At 45.9% G+C, this 20,479-nt stretch overlaps 1 protein-coding gene across 1 annotated transcript; it reads left to right on the top strand.

Moving 5' to 3' along the window:
- Positions 1–3,777: 3,777 nt before the first annotated feature.
- Positions 3,778–17,161, top strand: LOC117546044 (caspase-8-like). Its single transcript, XM_034216126.1, is given in 12 exon segments — positions 3,778–4,134; positions 4,680–4,733; positions 4,905–4,933; positions 5,080–5,121; positions 6,939–7,044; positions 7,125–7,698; positions 7,859–7,949; positions 7,952–8,009; positions 15,176–15,235; positions 16,020–16,099; positions 16,635–16,899; positions 17,133–17,161. Coding segments are annotated over 11 exon segments (1,452 nt in total). The 5' UTR covers positions 3,778–3,836; the 3' UTR covers positions 16,695–16,899; positions 17,133–17,161.
- Positions 17,162–20,479: the final 3,318 nt, after the last annotated feature.

The raw sequence follows: 20,479 nt of genomic DNA on the forward strand, positions 1-20,479 counted from the left end.
TCCAATTCATACTTTAGGACAGTATAACAAGAATACCATTTAATGGGGGAGTGATTAGTAAAATATGCATAAAGAAAAAAGTATATCTGTTGACATTTCTGTCTCACATGGGTGTTGTTGAGAGATGTATCCATAGATCTGTATCCATAATCCTTAATTTTTCCCTCAAAGTGCACCAGATTAATGCATTTAACTTCAAAATGAAAAACTCAGGGCCCCAAATCTCCCTTTCCCCACCCACATCAACCAGCTCTGATTTGGGCATTCAAGGTGCTCCCAGGCCAGAGTAGAGATATAATCCCTCCACCTGGTCCTATGTAGAGATATAATCCCTCCACATGGTCCTATGTAGAGATATAATCCCTCCACATGGTCCTAGGTAGAGATATAATCCCTCCACCTGGTCCTATGTAGAGATATAATCCCTCCACATGGTCCTAGGTAGAGATATAATCCCTCCACCTGGTCCTGGGTAGATATAATCCCTCCACCTGGTCCTAGGTAGATATAATCCCTCCACCTGGTCCTATGTAGAGATATAATCCCTCCACCTGGTCCTAGGTAGATATATAATCCCTCCACCTGGTCCTATGTAGAGATATAATCCCTCCACCTGGTCCTATGTAGAGATATAATCCCTCCACCTGGTCCTAGGTAGAGATATAATCCCTCCACCTGGTCCTAGGTAAAGATATAATCCCTTCACCTGGTCCTATGTAGAGATATAATCCCTCCACCTGGTCCTATGTAGAGATATAATCCCTCCACCTGGTCCTATGTAGAGATATAATCCCTCCACCTGGTCCTAGGTAGAGATATAATCCCTCCACCTGGTCCTATGTAGAGATATAATCCCTCCACCTGGTCCTATGTAGAGATATAATCCCTCCACCTGGTCCTAGGTAGAGATATAATCCCTCCACCTGGTCCTATGTAGAGATATAATCCCTTCACCTGGTCCTGGGTAGAGATATAATCCCTCCACCTGGTCCTAGGTAGAGATATAATCCCTCCACCTGGTCCTAGGTAGAGATATAATCCCTCCACCTGGTCCTAGGTAGAGATATAATCCCTTCACCTGGTCCTGGGTAGAGATATAATCCCTCCACCTGGTCCTATGTAGAGATATAATCCCTCCACCTGGTCCTAGGTAGAGATATAATCCCTTCACCTGGTCCTGGGTAGAGATATAATCCCTTCACCTGGTCCTAGGTAGAGATATAATCCCTTCACCTGGTCCTAGGTAGAGATATAATCCCTCCACCTGGTCCTAGGTAGAGATATAATCCCTTCACCTGGTCCTAGGTAGAGATATAATCCCTCCACCTGGTCCTAGGTAGAGATATAATCCCTTCACCTGGTCCTGGGTAGAGATATATCCCTCCACCTGGTCCTAGGTAGAGATATAATCCCTCCACCTGGTCCTAGGTAGATATATAATCCCTTCACCTGGTCCTGGGTAGAGATATAATCCCTCCACCTGGTCCTATGTAGAGATATAATCCCTCCACCTGGTCCTTGGTAGAGATATAATCCCTCCACCTGGTCCTAGGTAGAGATATAATCCCTCCACCTGGTCCTATGTAGAGATATAATCCCTCCACCTGGTCCTGGGTAGAGATATAATCCCTCCACCTAGTCCTGGGTAGAGATATAATCCCTCCACCTGGTCCTAGGTAGAGATATAATCCCTTCACCTGGTCCTGGGTAGAGATATAATCCCTCCACCTGGTCCTTGGTAGAGATATAATCCCTCCACCTAGTCCTGGGTAGAGATATAATCCCTCCACCTAGTCCTGGGTAGAGATATAATCCCTCCACCTGGTCCTAGGTAGAGATATAATCCCTCCACCTGGTCCTAGGTAGAGATATAATCCCTCCACCTGGTCCTATGTAGAGATATAATCCCTCCACCTGGTCCTATGTAGAGATATAATCCCTCCACCTGGTCCTGGGAAGAGATATAATCCCTCCACCTAGTCCTAGGTAAAGATATAATCCCTCCACCTGGTCCTGGGTAGAGATATAATCCCTCCACCTGGTCCTATGTAGAGATATAATCCCTCCACTTGGTCCGGGGTAGAGATATAATCCCTCCACCTGGTCCTAGATAGAGATATAATCCCTCCACCTGGTCCTTGGTAGAGATATAATCCCTCCACCTGGTCCTAGGTAGAGATATAATCCCTTCACCTGGTCCTAGGTAGAGATATAATCCCTCCACCTGGTCCTAGGTAGAGATATAATCCCTCCACCTGGTCCTATGTAGAGATATAATCCCTCCACCTGGTCCTAGGTAGAGATATAATCCCTCCACCTGGTCCTAGGTAGAGATATAATCCCTCCACCTGGTCCTGGGTAGAGATATAATCCCTCCACCTGGTCCTAGGTAGAGATATAATCCCTTCACCTGGTCCTGGGTAGAGATATTATCCCTCCACCTGGTCCTATGTAGAGATATAATCCCTCCACCTGGTCCTGGGAAGAGATATAATCCCTCCACCTGGTCCTAGGTAGAGATATAATCCCTCCACCTGGTCCTGGGTAGAGATATAATCCCTCCACCTGGTCCTAGGTAGAGATATAATCCCTTCACCTGGTCCTGGGTAGAGATATTATCCCTCCACCTGGTCCTATGTAGAGATATAATCCCTCCACTTGGTCCGGGGTAGAGATATAATCCCTCCACCTGGTCCTAGATAGAGATATAATCCCTCCACCTGGTCCTTGTAAGATATAATCCCTCCACCTGGTCCTAGGGTAAGAGATTAAATCCCTATCACCTGGTCCTAGTAGAGATATAAATCCCTCCACCTGGTCCTAGGTAGAGATATAATCCCTCCACCTGGTCCTATGTAGAGATATAATCCCTCCACCTGGTCCTAGGTAGAGATATAATCCCTCCACCTGGTCCTAGGTAGAGATATAATCCCTCCACCTGGTCCTTGGTAGAGATATAATCCCTCCACCTGGTCCTAGGTAGAGATATAATCCCTTCACCTGGTCCTGGGTAGAGATATTAATCCCTCCACCTGGTCCTATGTAGAAGGATATAATCCCTCCACCTGGTCCTGGGAAGAGATATAATCCCTCCACCTGGTCCTAGGTAGAGATATAATCCCTCCACCTGGTCCTGGGTAGAGATATAATCCCTCCACCTGGTCCTAGGTAGAGATATAATCCCTTCACCTGGTCCTGGGTAGAGATATTATCCCTCCACCTGGTCCTATGTAGAGATATAATCCCTCCACCTGGTCCTGGGAAGAGATATAATCCCTCCACCTGGTCCTAGGTAGAGATATAATCCCTCCACCTGGTCCTAGGTCTTTCCCTCGGTCTCCTCCCAGCTGGACGCGCTGGAACACCTAGAGACTCCCACGTGGCATCCTTACCAGGTGGCTTTCTTACCAGGTGGCATTCTTACCAGGTGGCATCCTTACAAGGTGGCATCCTTACCATCGTTACCAGGCGGCATCCTTACACAGTACACAGTACTTAAGTACAGTACTTGAGTAAATGTACTTAGTTACTGTTTGTTAATTCAATATTCTGAGAAAACAAAACCGACTTTCTTACTTTTTGAGATGGATTTTGAGGGAGATTCCAATATTTACCTTTTTGATTTTCTTTTATACAGATATTGGTTGTGTGGTTATCTTCTTATCTTTGCATTGAAAGTGGTTCAATGTGTTGGGACTTACTTTACCTTTGACTTAACATATACACAACAATATCCAAATCGCAGGACATTTGTTGAAGGCCAGAATATCCGTTAACATCTCGGAGTGGAGCTGCAGAAAACCAGCACAAACCGTTTCCTTTCTCTGGTGTTTCAGATGTCGGAAATCTCAGAGGAAGATTGGAAGAGAGATCTGACCATCATCCTGGAGGATCTGTCTTCAGCACAGTTCATAAAAATGAAGGAATGTTTGAGGGGTTTCCTTCAGGTTCTGAAGGACGGCCTGTCCAGAGAAGAGATGCCTGGGACGATCATTGAGTTCTACGGGAAAGAAAAGTCGATCCTCGAGATGGAGAGAGTGATGGAAGAGATACCGAAGAGAAAATCTTTAGTTCAGCATCTGCTGAAACCCTACGTTCAGAAAGTGAGGAGCAAACTGGAGAAACAGCAGCATGGTGAGGAAATCCACTAACAGAAATCATCCCACGCCTATGTTCAGTTAAGCATGCTCAATAACACTTTACTCAAGTGTGGGATTATACTTCAAAGATGTGTTTCAAAGCCAAGTTCTTAAAAAAGCTACTACCATGATGTTGTGACTTTGGATTGGATATAGAGAGCACAAGATGAACATGATTAACTCTACTGTCAACCAATCCAAATGATCCAGAGTCCAACACATCTTCCAAATGGAGCAAACCTGTATCAGAATCAGTCCAGAGATATGGCCGCTTTCTGGTTACAATCTGACGTATTTGTAATCTGCCATTTTTTAGATATTGTCTGCATATGCTAGTAAATGCAACTTGTGCTAATTGTGCAACTTCTACAGGTTAGCATCCGGCAGTTTGTATGTGGACCCTACTCTACATTTCTAACATAAGACTTTGGGGTCTCAACATGTCCGGGTTCACAACAGGACTCTATGAGCTGCTACATAATAAACATAGGTGTAGAACAATCATGTTCTGCTGAGTAAATCATGTTTTAAATGTTCCAGAGAAGAAGAGGAGACGTAAGAAGGAGCCGGAGGAAGGAACCAGTCCTGCAGCAGGTAGGTGAAGTGTTGGTAGATTGGGGCCAATCACATCAAGTGCATCGTCCGTTGTTTAAAACATTAGGTTCAGTTCTGTTAGGTGGGCTGGTTGTCTTAACGAGACGTATTTTAAGCTGAAAGTCTGATTGATCACGAGACCCTGAGTGATGTTTGTTTCTCCTGTTAAAGATCAGCTGGAGGGAAGCCAACCTGTCAAGGTAAGAGTTGGAGAGGAAGAGGCTTGAGACGTTGTGGCACCTGTCGGCCACCGCAGTTACCCAACTCACAACATTCATCATTAAAGAGTCACGGCCGTAAACCTTTGTGTGATATAAAGTAAACATATTTCTTCCTGCCCTGTTAGAAACCGAAGACTCGTGACTCCCAGGATGGAAAAGCTCCATGGGTAAATCTTATTTCTTATTTATCACTTGCAGAATGAGAATAGTAAAGGTAAAAAGTAAAGTTAAAATGGGACTAGATATCTTCTTACATTTCTGACATGGTAATTCTGTGTAAGTGTCATTTCCATGTTAATTTCTGAATTTACATACATGTTTCTTTCTGTTCTATTATTTGTCTCATAGTGCTGCATATAGATGTAAACATCTTTCATAAGTTGATTCAAGCACCAACATGTTATTTTTCATCCCTCTGGGGAAATGTATTCAACAAATAATCCGTTGGCCACTTACATTTTGAAAAGAATGCGACCAATTTCCAAGATGGCCGTCATTTCCATCCAAGTAAACAGAGGGTGTTTCTCAATGTCGAAGAAGGATGCTCCAGAGCCACTATTTCAAGGATGCTATGTCATCGAGTCTCGCCGAAAATGTTCGAGGATGCTCATGTGTATCCTCCGCGGTCTTAAAATCCCCACAATGCTTTGCGCACGGACCAATTTCCAAATCTTAGGCGGAAATTACGCTCCATTCAAGGCGGGGCCTCTCATAGGACGCACACCTGTTAGCCTGTTAGCCTGTTCCACCATTCTTAGTTTTCCGTGGCTAGGAAGGATTCTTGCCTCGCTTCTGAAGGACCTGACTCGGAGGGACATGTCCTACCAAGGAAGCGTCCTCGACATTGAGAAACACCCAGTATTTTAACATTTTCACCACTCGCTCAAATTCTGTGATTTTGGTTTTGAGTTACAGCCAAATTCACTATTTAGAAAACATTTCAGAGCGATGTTCGGTCCTTTTAAACACAGAATGTTACAATGTGGGGCTTATTAGAAAGCATCTGGGAAACTAAACCACACTTATACTAAGAGTCTTCTATGTTAGCAAGCTACCAACACTGAACACCATGATGTATCCAGTGTACCTCTACAGTACTACACTTCTACAGCCCAAAATACCTCCACCACCTACAGCTGCATTGCATGTTGGCTACCCAGTTTTCTCTTGGCGGATAAATGTTATGGCTCAGAGACAACTTCTGAGTGATTCCTGACGTCTGCATTTTGTTTCTACGTTGTTATTAAATGTATGATTTTACACCAAGATCAATTATTGAGCAAGTGAAAGTGATTTAATGGCAAAACAATGACATTTCCATCATTGGTGACCGTCTTGAACATTGCTTCCATCTTTTGAGTGGGAGGACTTTTGAGTGGCAAGCGAGTAAACTCAAAGGAGTTTGTTTGTTTTTGAGTACTTGCATCCACTTTTGGACTATTTATTAATATATGTAATTATCTGCAGCCTTATTTAGCAATTATATCCACATAGCTATTATTATTCATCAAAAACCTTAAAGGTAGGGTATGTAATTCACTTCAGAAACACTTGTTATATTCCATGGAATGCTCTAAACATCCCGATAGCAATGAATACATTAAATGCTTTGACAATGAATACATAAAAACACATCATCTGTGGAAGCCGTGGCGCTGTAAAAAGCACGACCAATCATCTGAGCCGGCTAAAGTAACTGGATGGCCTACCTGCCTGTCAGCCTTCCATCTGTGCACAAACTTATCTCGTGCCCTCATTGGTCGTGTGTGTTGGAGGAGGGGCTCTGTGAGGAACTCTGAAGGAAGAGGCAGATTTTTTCGGCTGCGTACTTTCAAATTGTAGCGCACTCGAGCTGCTTTCTCCATTCTTACCTACCTACCTTTAATGTAGGTAAATATATTAGATTGTGTCCACATAGCCCCGCCCTAATCCATTCTAGTTTCATCATTTTGTGTTTGTGGGAAATTGTTTCTGTTGTTTTCAGGACGGGCAGTACGAGTTGAACAGCCAGCCCACCGGCCTCTGCCTGATCATAAACAACAAACATTTTAGTGGTGGTGACGTGAGACGTGGAACCGATAAAGATGCTGGTATGTTACAGAGTTGACAGATTCATATGATCATCCCGGTGTTGCCTGTTGAAGCCTAACTAGGTTTTATTTCACTGCAGGAAGCTTGGCAGAGGTGTTCAGCTGGCTGGGGTTCAGAGTGCTGATGTGTAAAGACCAAACCAAGAACCAGATGGAGCGAGTGCTGAAATGCTTTGCTTCCCAGTGCGACCTTTCTCAGCTGCAGGAGTTCAATGTCCAGGAGTGGACTCGCAGCGAATTCACCGATCTTCTAGAGGCTCCTCAGCATGGCGATGCCTTCATCTGCTGTGTTCTTAGTCACGGAAACAAGGGCGGCGTATCGGGGACTGATGGGCAGTCCCTCCGTATCAAACAAATAACGAGAACCTTCATAGCAACTCCTCAATCTCCCCTCACTGCCAAGCCCAAAGTGTTCCTGATCCAAGCCTGCCAGGGGCGGCAGATACATCCTGGGGTGTTATCAGACGATCTGCAGGCTGATGACTCTCACTCGACACAGCCGGCTGATGACTCTCACTCGACATCCATCCCTCAGGAAGCAGATATTCTAGTTCATAGTTCCACTGTTGAAGAATATATTTCTGTTAGAGACCCAACGAAGGGGAGCTGGTTCATCCAATCTGTCTGTGAGCAGCTAAAAGAGGGCTGTCAGAGGTAAATGTCAGACTCAACATTAGTTATATAGTTATTGAAATATCCCAAAGATTTTGTAGATCTAAATCTGTTGATGAAATCGTTAACATGTATATGTTACCCTTGACTTAATGTGACCATCATGTGATAACATGTTTTTCTACCCCTCATATCTTTTTAGGAATGAAGAAATTGAAGTCATACTCCGCCGCGTGAACTATGAAGTAGCCGGGAAAGAAGGTGTTTTGAGACGTGGTCCAGTAAAGCAGATGCCCCCGCAATTTGGCACACCCTGAGGAAGGGTCTTGTGTTGACTCCACATCAAAACTCAGGTGGGGGGGGGGGGTTTCTTAAAATGCATTCTATCTTTTTTATTATTCTTAATCTCTCTATTTTTCTAATCATCACTTTGAATAATTGTATTTTATATTGTCACAGATTTTGGTTGCAGAATAAATCTGTCTTTATACCCAAAGAATGATGATCGCTGGTTGGTCCATGTGTTGGTAACGGGGGGTTGGGGGGGGGGGGGGCACATACGATTTCTCAAGTTATTATTTTTCACTGGAAAACACTGCATAAAAGTGTTAATAAACTACGTTTAAAACTAAAATCTATTTACTATTATGTCTTAGGTAAATAAATTCAAGCATGACCAGTAGCCTACACAACTAGTACATTTATATGAAAGCCGTTAAGTAACTGAGTGATGAGGTGAAAATCAATTCGTCCTTAAATCAATTACCGTTATTTTTAAAGTTTTCCTGGACACATGGAGGACTTTAGAACGGATTCAACACATGATGAATAAATAGGATTTCTGTGAGGGGCGCTTTTTCTCCAAAATAAAAGTTTTTAATATTACGATCTATTGGCTTTACTGGTGCGATAGGCGGAACTAATGTTACTCTGCATTCTGCAGGGGTCTGCAGTCAGACCCCTTTCAGCGGTACACCGCCACTGGCTGGCTGAAGCGCGCACGGAAAACAATAACACCTGTGAGGTTAAAGAAGAGAAAACTTCAGCCTAGAATGCAGTGACCTGGATCGATTGAATTTTTCATTAAATTCAGTGTTGCAGCCAGGGCCGGTTTTTGGCATAGGTGACATAGGGGGTCGCCTAGGGCAGGGGTTCCCAAAGTGGGAATAATAAAAAAATAATATTTTTTATCATTTTTTAAAAATTATTATTAATAATAACGTGTACATAGACATTTTTCAGGGGCGGACTGGCCATCTGTTAGGATCTGTCTGTGTTGTTGTTTTGTCTTGTCTTTTTCTATCTTTGGTTTCCTGTTTTATTTTGTAAAGTGTTCACCCCCGTTTCCTGCCTGTCTGTTTCCCTCCCTGATTACCCGATTGTGTTCACCTGGTGCCTCTGTGTTTTCTCCTCCCTCCTCACCTGTCTCGTGTTTGTTTGATTAGTCCTGGGTGTATTTAAGTTCTGGGTTTTCTGTCTCTCTTTGTCGGGTTGTCTTGTGTCATGACTTGGTCTGCGGTGAGTGTTCCGTTCTGTCTTAGGGTATATTGTAGCCTTGAAATAAAGGAATTATTTTTGTCACTTAAATCTGCATTTGGGTCCTGCTTCCTGCACACCGTAACATTACAACCCGACCCAAAATATGGGTGTTTCCGGCTCCAGAACCGGACCTTACAGCCATGTTTCCGGCTCCAGAACCGGACCTTACAGCCATGTTTCCGGCTCCAGAACCGGACCTTACAGCCATGTTTCCGGCTCCAGAACCGGACCTTACAGCCATGTTTCCGGCTCCAGAACCGGACCTTACAGCCATGTTTCCGGCTGCAAAACCGGACCTTACAGCCATGATTCTGGCTTCAATTCCGGCCCCGGCAGCCATGGTTCCAGACTCAGCTCTGGCCCCAGCTGCCACAGTCCCATCTCAAGTCCCCTCTCGAGTCCCCTCTCCAGTTCCTTTTCAAGTCCCCTCTCGAGTCCCCTCTCCAGTTCCCTCTCCAGTTCCCTCTCGAGTTCCCTCCTCTAGTCCCTCCTCTAGTCCCTCCTTTAGTCCCTGCTCTTAGTCCCTCCTCTAGTCCCTCCTCTAGTCCCCTCTCTAGTCCCTCCTCGAGTCCCCTCTCCAGTCTCCTCTCAAATCCCTTCTCGAGTCCCCTCTCCAGTTCCCTCTGAGGTCCCCTCTCGAGTCCCTTCTCGAGTCCCCTCTCTAGTCACCTCTCAAGTCCCTACCAGAGTCCCCTCTCGAGTCCCCTCTCGAGTCCCCTCTCGAGTCCCTCCTCTAGTCCCTCCTCTCTGCTCTAGTCCCTCCTCGAGTCCCCTCTCTAGTCCCTCCTCGAGTCCCCTCTCTAGTTCCCCTCGCGAGTCCCCTCTCGAGTTCCCTTCTCTAGTCCCTCCTCTAGTCTCTCCTCTAGTCCCCTCTCGAGTCCCCTCTCTAGTTCTCCTCTCGAGTCTCCTCTCGAGTCCCCTCTCGAGTCCCCTCTCGAGTTCCCCCTTGGTTCCCCTCTCGAGTCTCCTCTCGAGTCTCCTCTCGAGTCCCCTCTCGAGTCCCGTCTCAAGTCCCTACCCAATGTCGGGGGTCCTACCAATCCATGTACTGTCCCGTTGGAGGTCCCGCCGACTACTCTCCTGCCGGGGGTCCTGCCAACCCTTTGTCCTGTGCCGTTGGAGACTCCGCCGACTACTCTCCTGCCGGGGGTCCTGCCAACCCTTTGTCCTGTCCCGTTGGAGGCCCCGCCGACTACTCTCCTGCCGGGGGTCCTGCCAACCCTTTGTCCTGTCCCGTTGGAGGTTCCGCTGTCTACTCTCCTGCCGGGGGTCCTGCCAACCCTTTGTCCTGTCCCGTTGGAGGTCCCGCCGTCTACTCTCCTGCCGGGGGTCCTGCCAACCATTTGTCCTGTCCCGTTGGAGGCCCCGCCGACTACTCTCCTGCCGGGGGTCCTGCCAACCATTTGTCCTGTGCCGTTGGAGGCTCCGCCGACTACTCTCCTGCCGGGGGTCCTGCCAACCCTCTGTCCTGTCCCGTTGGAGGCCCCGCCGACTACTCTCCTGCCGGGGGTCCTGCCAACCCTTTGTCCTGTCCCGTTGGAGGTTCCGCTGTCTACTCTCCTGCCGGGGGTCCTGCCAACCCTTTGTCCTGTCCCGTTGGAGGTCCCGCCGTCTACTCTCCTGCCGGGGGTCCTGCCAACCATTTGTCCTGTCCCGTTGGAGGCCCCGCCGACTACTCTCCTGCCGGGGGTCCTGCCAACCATTTGTCCTGTCCCGTTGGAGGCCCTGCCGACTACTCTCCTCCCGGGGGTCCTGCCAACCCTTTGTCCTGTCCCGTTGGAGGTTCCGCCATCTACTCTCCTGCCGGGGGTCCTGCCAACCCTTTGTCCTGTCCCGTTGGAGGTCCCGCCGTCTACTCTCCTGCCGGGGGTCCTGCCAACCCTTTGTCCTGTCTCGTTGGAGGCCCCGTCGATTACTCACCTGCCGGGGGTCCTACCAACCCCATGTCCTGTGCCGTTGGAGGTCCCGCAGACTGCTCTTCTGCCGGGGGTCCTGCCAACCCCATGTCCTGTGCCGTTGGAGGTCCCGCAGACTACTCTTCTGCCGGGGGTCCTGCCAACCCCATGTCCTGTGCCGTTGGGGGTCCCGCCGACTGCCCTCCTGCCGGGGGTCCTGCCAACCCTATGTCCTGTCCCGTTGGAGGTCCCGCCGACTGCGCTCCTGCTGGGGGTCCTGCCAATCCTATGTCCTGTCCCGTTGGGGGTCCCGCCAACTGCGCTTCTGCCAGGGGTCCTGCCAATCCTGTGTCCTGTCCTGTTGGAGGTCCCGCCGACTGCGCTCCTGCCAGGGGTCCTGCCAATCCTGTGTCCTGTCCCATTGGGGGTCCCGTCGACTGCCCTCCTGCCGAGGGTCCTGCCAACTCCTGGTCCTCTTCCGTGGGGAATCTTACCGACACCTGTCCCACCGGCTCCGGATCTTGTCCGGTCGACACCGGCTCCTGCCCAGTCTTCGCCCTCGAGCCCGGCCCCCCTCGAGCCGCGGTCTTCGCCCTCGAGCCCGGCCCCCTCAGAGCCGCGGTCTTCGCCCTCGAGCCCGGCCCCCTGACTCTTCCTGCCGCTGCCTTCGCCCCTCCATGGTCCCCACCTTGGACTCTGCCTTGCCCCCGGGCCGTCCGCCCGAGACCCCTTCCTGGTCCTCTGCCTTGCCCTCGGGCCGTCCGCCCGAGACCCCTTCCTGGTCCTCTGCCTTGCCCCCGGGCCGTCCGTCCGAGACCCCTTCCTGGTCCTCTGCCTTGCCCCCGGGCCGTCCGTCCGAGACCCCTTCCTGGTCCTCTGCCTTGCCCCCGGGCCGTCCGCCCGAGACCCCTTCCTGGTCCTCTGCCTTGCCCCCGGGCCGTCCGCCCGAGACTCCTTCCTGGTCCTCTGCCGTGCCCCTGGGCGGTCAGTTCAGTCCCGTCCTCCTGACCCCCTCCATCCACCCTGCTTGAGGTTTTGGATTTTTTTTTTTGTGGGACGTCTGGGATCCGTCCCTTGAGGGGGGGGTACTGTTAGGATCTGTCTGTGTTGTTGTTTTGTCTTGTCTTTTTCTATCTTTGGTTTCCTGTTTTATTTTGTAAAGTGTTCACCCCCGTTTCCTGCCTGTTGCTTTTTGTCTGTTTCCCTCCCTGATTACCCGATTGTGTTCACCTGGTGCCTCTGTGTTTTCTCCTCCCTCCTCACCTGTCTCGTGTTTATGTGATTAGTCCTGGGTGTATTTAAGTTCTGGGTTTTCTGTCTCTCTTTGTCGGGTTGTCTTGTGTCATGACTTGGTCTGCGGTGAGTGTTCTGTTCTGTCTTGTATATTGTAGCCTTGAAATAAAGGAATTATTTTTGTCACTTAAATCTGCATTTGGGTCCTGCTTCCTGCACACCGTAACACCATCTGTATAATTTCCCCCAGCGAGGCTCCCCTCGTTGATAATCCACTAGCGCAGTGTTTCTCAAACCTTTTCATACCAAGGACACTTAACCAATACAAAAACACTCACGGACCACCTGACTCCCCAAATATCCAAAAAACTATAGGCCTGCTTCCCACTCCAACAGTTTAACAGCCTAATAATGACAGTTTAACCTTCTCTATATCGCCTCGTTCACACAATAAATCAACAATACAAATCTACAGATTATATCAGCATTTCGTTCAAAATGCGATTTAAAATGCTCAGGTTTTACACCTCTTATGAAATGTAGACTACATTTATTACGGAGCTTATGTCCAACAGACTCACGGATCGTTGGCTACTGAGAGATATAGAAAATACACCGCATGTAGTACGACACAAACCTCCGCTGTGGATTTTCAAAACAAAATACAGTAAAACTCTGGTCGCAGGCCCAAGTTTAACTCTCTGAGGTCTAAGCCATTTTCACATGTTAGGCTCGCTTGGGCTTTTTTTTATTAAAATGCTATTAAAACATGAACCTTGGTGACCATCGGGCTGGCCTGCATGGTCTGCCTACAAAACAAAAAGAAAAAAACATTTTCGCAGCCCTAACAACAGCCTCTGATCATCAACAGACTTCATGCAATGCTTCATCAGATGCATACATTAGATAATAATCTCTATCTCACTCCTAAAACATATAAATCTACTTCCAGCATGGATAAATGTTCGTAAAAGACATCCATTGTTTGTTCTATATGCTTCTTGAAATCCTAAAAAACACATTGTTTTTCTAGAACAGATTACAAATAGCCAGAAAATGGTTACAAAAAAGTGGCGAAGGTGTTGCGCTGGGCTATATCATGCAATCGAAACTTAAACTCCCTCCATTGCGGAGATATTCCCGTGAGAGTGCGTAGAACTTTAATTTATTAATGTATTCACTAGCACCCCCGTTGACAGGGGTTGCCAGGCTGAAAAGTTTGGGAACCCCTGGCCTAGGGCGCCAGATCTCGGAGGGGAAAAAACATTTTTGACCGTTGGGGCTCATCCAAATTTTCGGCCTTGATGTAACAATATTCATAATTAAGTAAATATAACACCCTTCACCACGATTACACTTTTGATTTGCCCTGTACGATGGGCGCTGTAAGTGAGGAAAGTTGGGGGTGTTGGCCAGGGACGTGCACAGACATTTGGAGGGGCTATTGCTCTAAACTGGAAGAAGGGCCTCCCCCCGAAAAAAGACCTTTTGAAAATTCTAACTTGTTTTTAATGTAATGGAAAACAAACTATTATTACATTAACTAAATTAACATTAACAGTAATTCACATTATGATCTCATAACAAAATAAGCTAAGGCGACTACTTGCATTCAGTGACTTGATTTTTTAAATTGAAACCATGGACATTTTTTGTTTTGCGGTCCGTATCTCATTAAAATATGTAATGTTAAAACTATTAAAGACAACATGGGGACAATTCTGTTTTAATGTAGTTTGACCATTGTAACTGCTGTGCAGACATACTGATAAAATACATAAGTAATTAGATACCTCACTAATTAATGAAACCAGTTCAATACGCATTATTCTTATTCTTATCATTCTTTATGAGCGCAGTAACGGTAAGGTATCTAATTACATATGTATTTAGTATTCCATAACTTAATAACAGAGATGGTCAAACTAAAGTGGAGACATGGCAGAAATCCTACAATGAGGCGGGGCAGTGAAGTGTTCTCCTGAGAGAGGGCGATCAAGAAAAGAGAGCAAGCGGTGAGGGAGTTTACGGAGCAGATGGTAAGACACAGAAAGACAGAAGCACAATAACAAGTATATTTAGGTGTTTTTTTGTAAATAACCGCCAGTGTCAAGAGGAAGTAAAGTCCCCTGGTTTGTCCCTATACTGCCATGAGAAAACTCAAAATCAATTTCCCAAAATCCGACACTAGAGGTGGTCTTAACGCACCGGCACCAATACAGTATAATACGTAAAATGTGTAATAATCACATACTTAGCGCTATAGAACATACATAATAAAAACGTACCTGGTTTAAAACACTTTTGTGGTCATACTGTGGAATGAGTTCACACTGAAACGAGTTCTTCATTCAACATTTCGCGGGCAATTACATATAAGAAGAAGGAGAAGAAAAAGGAGAAAAATAAGAAGTAGAATAAGAATGAAGCTGCTAACGCTAAATGCTAAAGCTAAGGCTACAATAATTGTATTGCTGCGAACGAGCACCACGCCATTGAAACATCAACTTTGTTCCAATTTTATTTCTCCTTGCTTTGTGTTTTTAAAGCATATTTAAAAACGGGGACATTTCCGGGGACAGATTGACCCGGGGAGTCGCCACCAAAGCCAGGCAGGCATTTGGTGTGATCACCATAGCCATATGAGGCCGGAGGGCTTTCCTTTGCTTCCAGCTGTCAGATTGTAAACAAAGTCACGTGACTGGGGGCAGATGACAGCGCTGACAAAGTTGTGTTTCCCGCAGCGAGACGCTACAATACTAATTGTGGGCTTATCATGTTGATTCAGCCACAACATAAAAAGAACATTTTCATTTTCAGTGTGTTAAACTTTTTTAAATGTATTTGTTTAGCCGCAACGAGCAAACCAGCTGACTCAGGAGCAGTGCCCAGGAAGAAGAAACCTGCAGCTGGTAAACACACACTCACACGCACACAAACACACACACACTCACACACACACAAACACACTCACACGCACACAAACACACACACACTCACACGCACACAAACACACCCACACACACACGCACACAAACACACTCACCGGACACACACCAACAAACACCTCACACTAACACACCACAACACACTCACACAAACACACACAAACACCACACACACACACAAACACACACACACACACAAACACACTCACACGCACACAAACACACACACACTCACACGCACACAAACACACACACACTCACACGCACACAAACACACCCACACACACGCACACAAACACACACACGCACAAACACACACACTCACATACACAAGCACACACTCACACAAACACACACACACACTCACACAACACACACACACACACACACACACACACACACACACACACACACACACACACTCACACGCACACAAACACACACACACTCACACGCACACAAACACACACACACTCACACAAAACACACACACACACACGCACACAAACACAAACACAAACACACACACACACGCACACACCCACACACCACCACACACACACACACACACACACACACACACACACACACCACACACACACACACACACACACACACACACACACACACACACAACACACACACACAATAGATATTATTTATCATATATTATTATTATTTTACCATTTTCAGCGAGATGGACCAGGAAGATTTTTAACGGGTTTTTTTTTATCTCGTGTTTGTTCAGAGGTTTCCGGCGGCAGTGGTGAAACCCAGATCATGATCGACACAACGCTGAAACTCGCCCTGAACCCTCAGGCTCCAGAGGTAGAAAATGGGCTCGGACTGGTTTGTCTTTGTTGCACAACAACGGAAAAACACCGTATTTAGTATTTAACAATCAATGGGCAGATCCACTATGTTTGCTAATGGTCTGCATTCAAGAGGTACAACAGGAGACCCCAATGGTGGTTTACTCATGGACTCAAGCACTCTACTTAGTAGGGCTGGGAATCACCAGGCTCCCCACGATACCATACTATCGGGATACTTAAAGGTCCCATGTCACGGCCATTTCTACTGATCATAGTTCCATCGTTGAGTTCTACTAGAATAGATTCACATTGTTCAATGTTCCAAACTCACATTGGTTTCTCACAGCCTCTCTGTATAGTCTGTGTTTTCACTCTCTGTTCTACACGGCTTGTTGGAGCTCCTGCCCCCCCTCCCTGTGAGCCCAGTGGAATGTGAATGTTGCTGCAAGATGCAGCACGTTTGCACCTCACAACATTCATCATTAAAGAGAAACAGCTGTAAACCTTTGTGTGATATAAAGTAAACATATTTCTTCCTGCCCTGTTAGAAACCAAAGACTCGTGACTCCCAGGATGGAAAAGCTCCATGGGTAAATCTTATTTCTTAATTATCACTTGCAGCTTTGAGACATTTATTGTATTTACGTTCATGGAGAGGCTTTTCTTTTCTTTTCAAAACCTGTCATCGTCCCGGAGGAGTTCGAGAGAGAAGCTGAGAGACTGGTTTGTCCTGAGAGTCCACTTACCTCCATTAAAGACATCAAATCATCTCGTCCCCAGACACACGTGAGCGTCAAAGGAACCGTCACCCAGGTGAGTTCAAACTGCAGACCTACTTCATGCACTGGAGCCTGGTTAGGTTGGTAATGCATTCAACAAATGTGTCTTTTACATTTTTAAATGCCTTTTCAAGATCTTAGAAACCTATTTATTGACAGATAACTAAAGATAAACCAATGGACCAATTATATTTATCAAACAAAGGCAGTTTGTTTTAAATGTTGTGAAATAGAAATCATTTTTGTGCTTTCTCTGGTTTTTTTCAGATTTATCCCGTCAAAAAAGGGAAGAACACAAATCAGCAAAGCTTCAAACTGAGGCAGGAAGCTGAGGAAATCAGCGTCACCATGTGGGACGAGGCCACCGAGCAGAGCAAAGACCTTTCAGTCGGACACGTCCTTCTTCTTAACAACATGAAATACTCTGAGAGAGTGTATCTCAACTCCACTAAGTCCACCAAAATCCAAGGTACCTGCAGCCTCCAGTCAGACATGTTTAATCTGTGATGACAGCTTTCCTCAGAATCTCAATATTCTGAGTTTTTCCTCAAAATGTAGATTTTTTCCTAAAAAACTAAAAATCATGATTTTTTTTTTTTTATCTCAAATTTGGAACTTTTTTCTCAAAATGTTGAATTTTGTTTTCAAAATCTCAAAAGTCCCGGAGGAGCTCGAGAGAGAAGCTGAGAGACTGGTTTATCCTGAGAGTCCACTTACCTCCATTAAAGACATCAAATCATCTCGTCCCAAGAAACACGTGAGCGTCAAAGGAACCGTCACCGAGGTGAGTTCAAACTGCAGACCTGCTTCATGCACTGGAGCCTGGTTAGGTTAGTAATGCATTCAACAAATGTGTCTTTTACATTTTTAAATGCCTTTTCAAGATCTTAGAAACCTATTTATTGACAGATAACTAAAGATAAACCAATGGACCAATTATATTTATCAAACAAAGGCAGTTTGTTCTTACATTTTGGGCTTCCTCTGTTTTTTTCAGATTGATCCCGTCAAAAAAGGGAAGGACAATAATCAGCAAAGGTTCAAACTGATTCAGGAAGCTGAGGAAATCAGCGTCACCATGTGGGACGAGGCCAACAAGCAGTGCAAAGACCTTTCAGTCAGACACGTCCTTCTTCTTAACAACATGAAATACTCTGAGAGAGTGTATCTCAACTCCACTAAGTTCACCAAAATCCAAGGTACCTGCAGCCTCCAGTCAGACATGTTTAATCTGTGATGACAGCTTTCCTCAGAATCTCAAAATTCTGACCTATTCCTCAAATTGTTGATTTCTTTTATCAAAATGTAGATTTTTCCTCAAAATGTAGATTTTTTTTGTATACCTAAAACCGCCACCGGGTCAAATTGACCCGCTATTAGAATGCATTGATTTTCAAGGTAAAATGTTCTTTTATTGAACAGTGAGTTTTGATCGCACAGGGATGAAACGTATACCAGTAGAATCTGTGGACTCTCAGCTTTTCATATGACAGGGCTCGACATTATAAATGGCCCGCTGGCCCGGAAGCACTATTTATGGCGCGTTTCCACTGCAGCGGGTAGCTCGCTTTAAGCGAGCCGTGCGGGGCCCGTTTTTGGTTGCGTTTCCACTTGGCCTAGTTTTGGCCCGGGGCTACTTTTTCACCTTTTTTCTGGCCCGACTAAATGGTGGTTCTAGGGCCAGGAACAACCAGGCTGAGTCGGGCTGAGTATGCTAAACTAGAGAGAGAATCGCTGGCAAGGGAGCTACAACTACAACAAGATGAACATATTTGACCGTGATTTAATTGTAATACACGTTTCAAAATGATGCCGAAGTAACAACATACTGATACCGGTTAGTAAAAACCATGAATTAATGCTTTGACAAGTCTGCAGACAGACGGCAGAGAAACACCTTTTAAAATGTGTGTTTTCTAAATGGAGCTTGGCTAAGCTAACGTTATATATGCTCCGACCGTCCACACTCACAACAACGGCCTATACAGACATAAATAAACCAGCGACTGTATTCTCCATGACACAGGCAGTCTGTGGTTTGTACTTGTTTAACTTCTGTCTAGTTTCTGAACAGATATGAGGAGCTGTGAGCTCTGAGTGCTAACAGCTAACGGCTGTGTTGTTTTTCTGGGGCGCTCATTGAAGATGACGTCACGGCTCCGCCTACACTGCGTTACTATAGTTACTGCCCCAGTTCCTAAACTGTAATGGAAACGCAGCATTAAAGTGAGCCGGGCTTAATAAGGCCTAACCAAACCGAGCGAGGCCTGCAGTGGAAACGCGCCAAAACCGGAAGCACTATTTAGACACCCTGGCCAGCATAAAGTACTTTCAACTTGCCCACTCGGGCCACTAAAACTATTGGTTTAAAAAAAATATTGGTCCTGTGGTATTGGTATTTTGACTAGCAATTTAGTTAAATTGTTTCGTTTATTAACGCTACAACATAGCGTTTCGTGAGGCGGTTGTCGTTGTTGGGTGAAAAGCAAACAGCTGTTTGCTGCAGAGCGCAGCGCGAGCAGTCTCCCGTGAGCGGGAGCGCGCTCCTTCACTACAGACTATCGCGCCACATTACCATTCGCCAAAATGTTTTTAATACCAGCGGTAACCGGCCAAGCGCCGGGCAAAAAACTATCTTCAAATAAAAGAAAGTCACCGGAGGAGTTAAAGGAGAGTGACGGGGAGTATCTCTCTCCCTCTCTATCTATAACTATCTATCGATCTATCTATAACTATCTATATCTCTCTCTCTATCTCTCTCTCTCTCTATCTATAACTATCTATACATATATCTATCTATATCTCTCTCTCTCTCTCTCTCTCTCTATCCATGGCCGTATCTACCATTGAGGTCACCGAGGTCCGGACCTCGGTAATATTTTCCGAGCTGTGTATAACAAAACTTGTGAAATAATTGCACTAAACGGGGTTATTTGTAGTACTTCCATTTACTGACCATGGGGGCGCTGCATAACTACGCAGCCTCGATTAAAGCAAACAGAAGAAGACGACATGTATCAACAAACCACCGCAGCCCGGACTTGAACCGGAGCAGCGAAGGAGTGATGAGGTATCTAGAGATCTGAGTCCAGCGGGCTGCTTGTGTTTCTGTTCATCAGGACATCATATGACCAGCAGATCCTGTGTGGACGCTCTACGTTAGTCAGTGGACGTCCGACAACATGCACACTAACTTATATTGCAGATATAGGCTATACTTTGGTTTAAATTGCGTGAATAAACTAGCTAGAGAGCTAAAGTTAATTACGTTCATCCAATGTCAGAAGGATTACCTTTTAACAAACGTTGTAATGCTTTTCTTTCATTTCAATTTGAGTAAAACATTGAAGATATAACATTGTGTTGTTTTCTTTTTACACTGACTCAGATATAATGAAAAGACTACGTCAGTCGAAGCTCAGCTTTGGTAAGGAAGAGACAGGACAGGCAGAGAGAGAGAGTGATGGAAGTCAGAGAGGAACTGGAGTCACACAAAATAATGTAGGCTTAATAAGCCCATCTATTTATCTATCTATGTATCTATAACAATAGTGTTCATTTACAATAGGCATAATTTTAAAACATACATCTATTGCAGTTATGATGTCATAATC

The sequence above is a fragment of the Gymnodraco acuticeps genome, unplaced genomic scaffold (genome assembly GCF_902827175.1).
Source record: "Gymnodraco acuticeps unplaced genomic scaffold, fGymAcu1.1, whole genome shotgun sequence".
NCBI lineage: Eukaryota > Metazoa > Chordata > Actinopteri > Perciformes > Bathydraconidae > Gymnodraco > Gymnodraco acuticeps.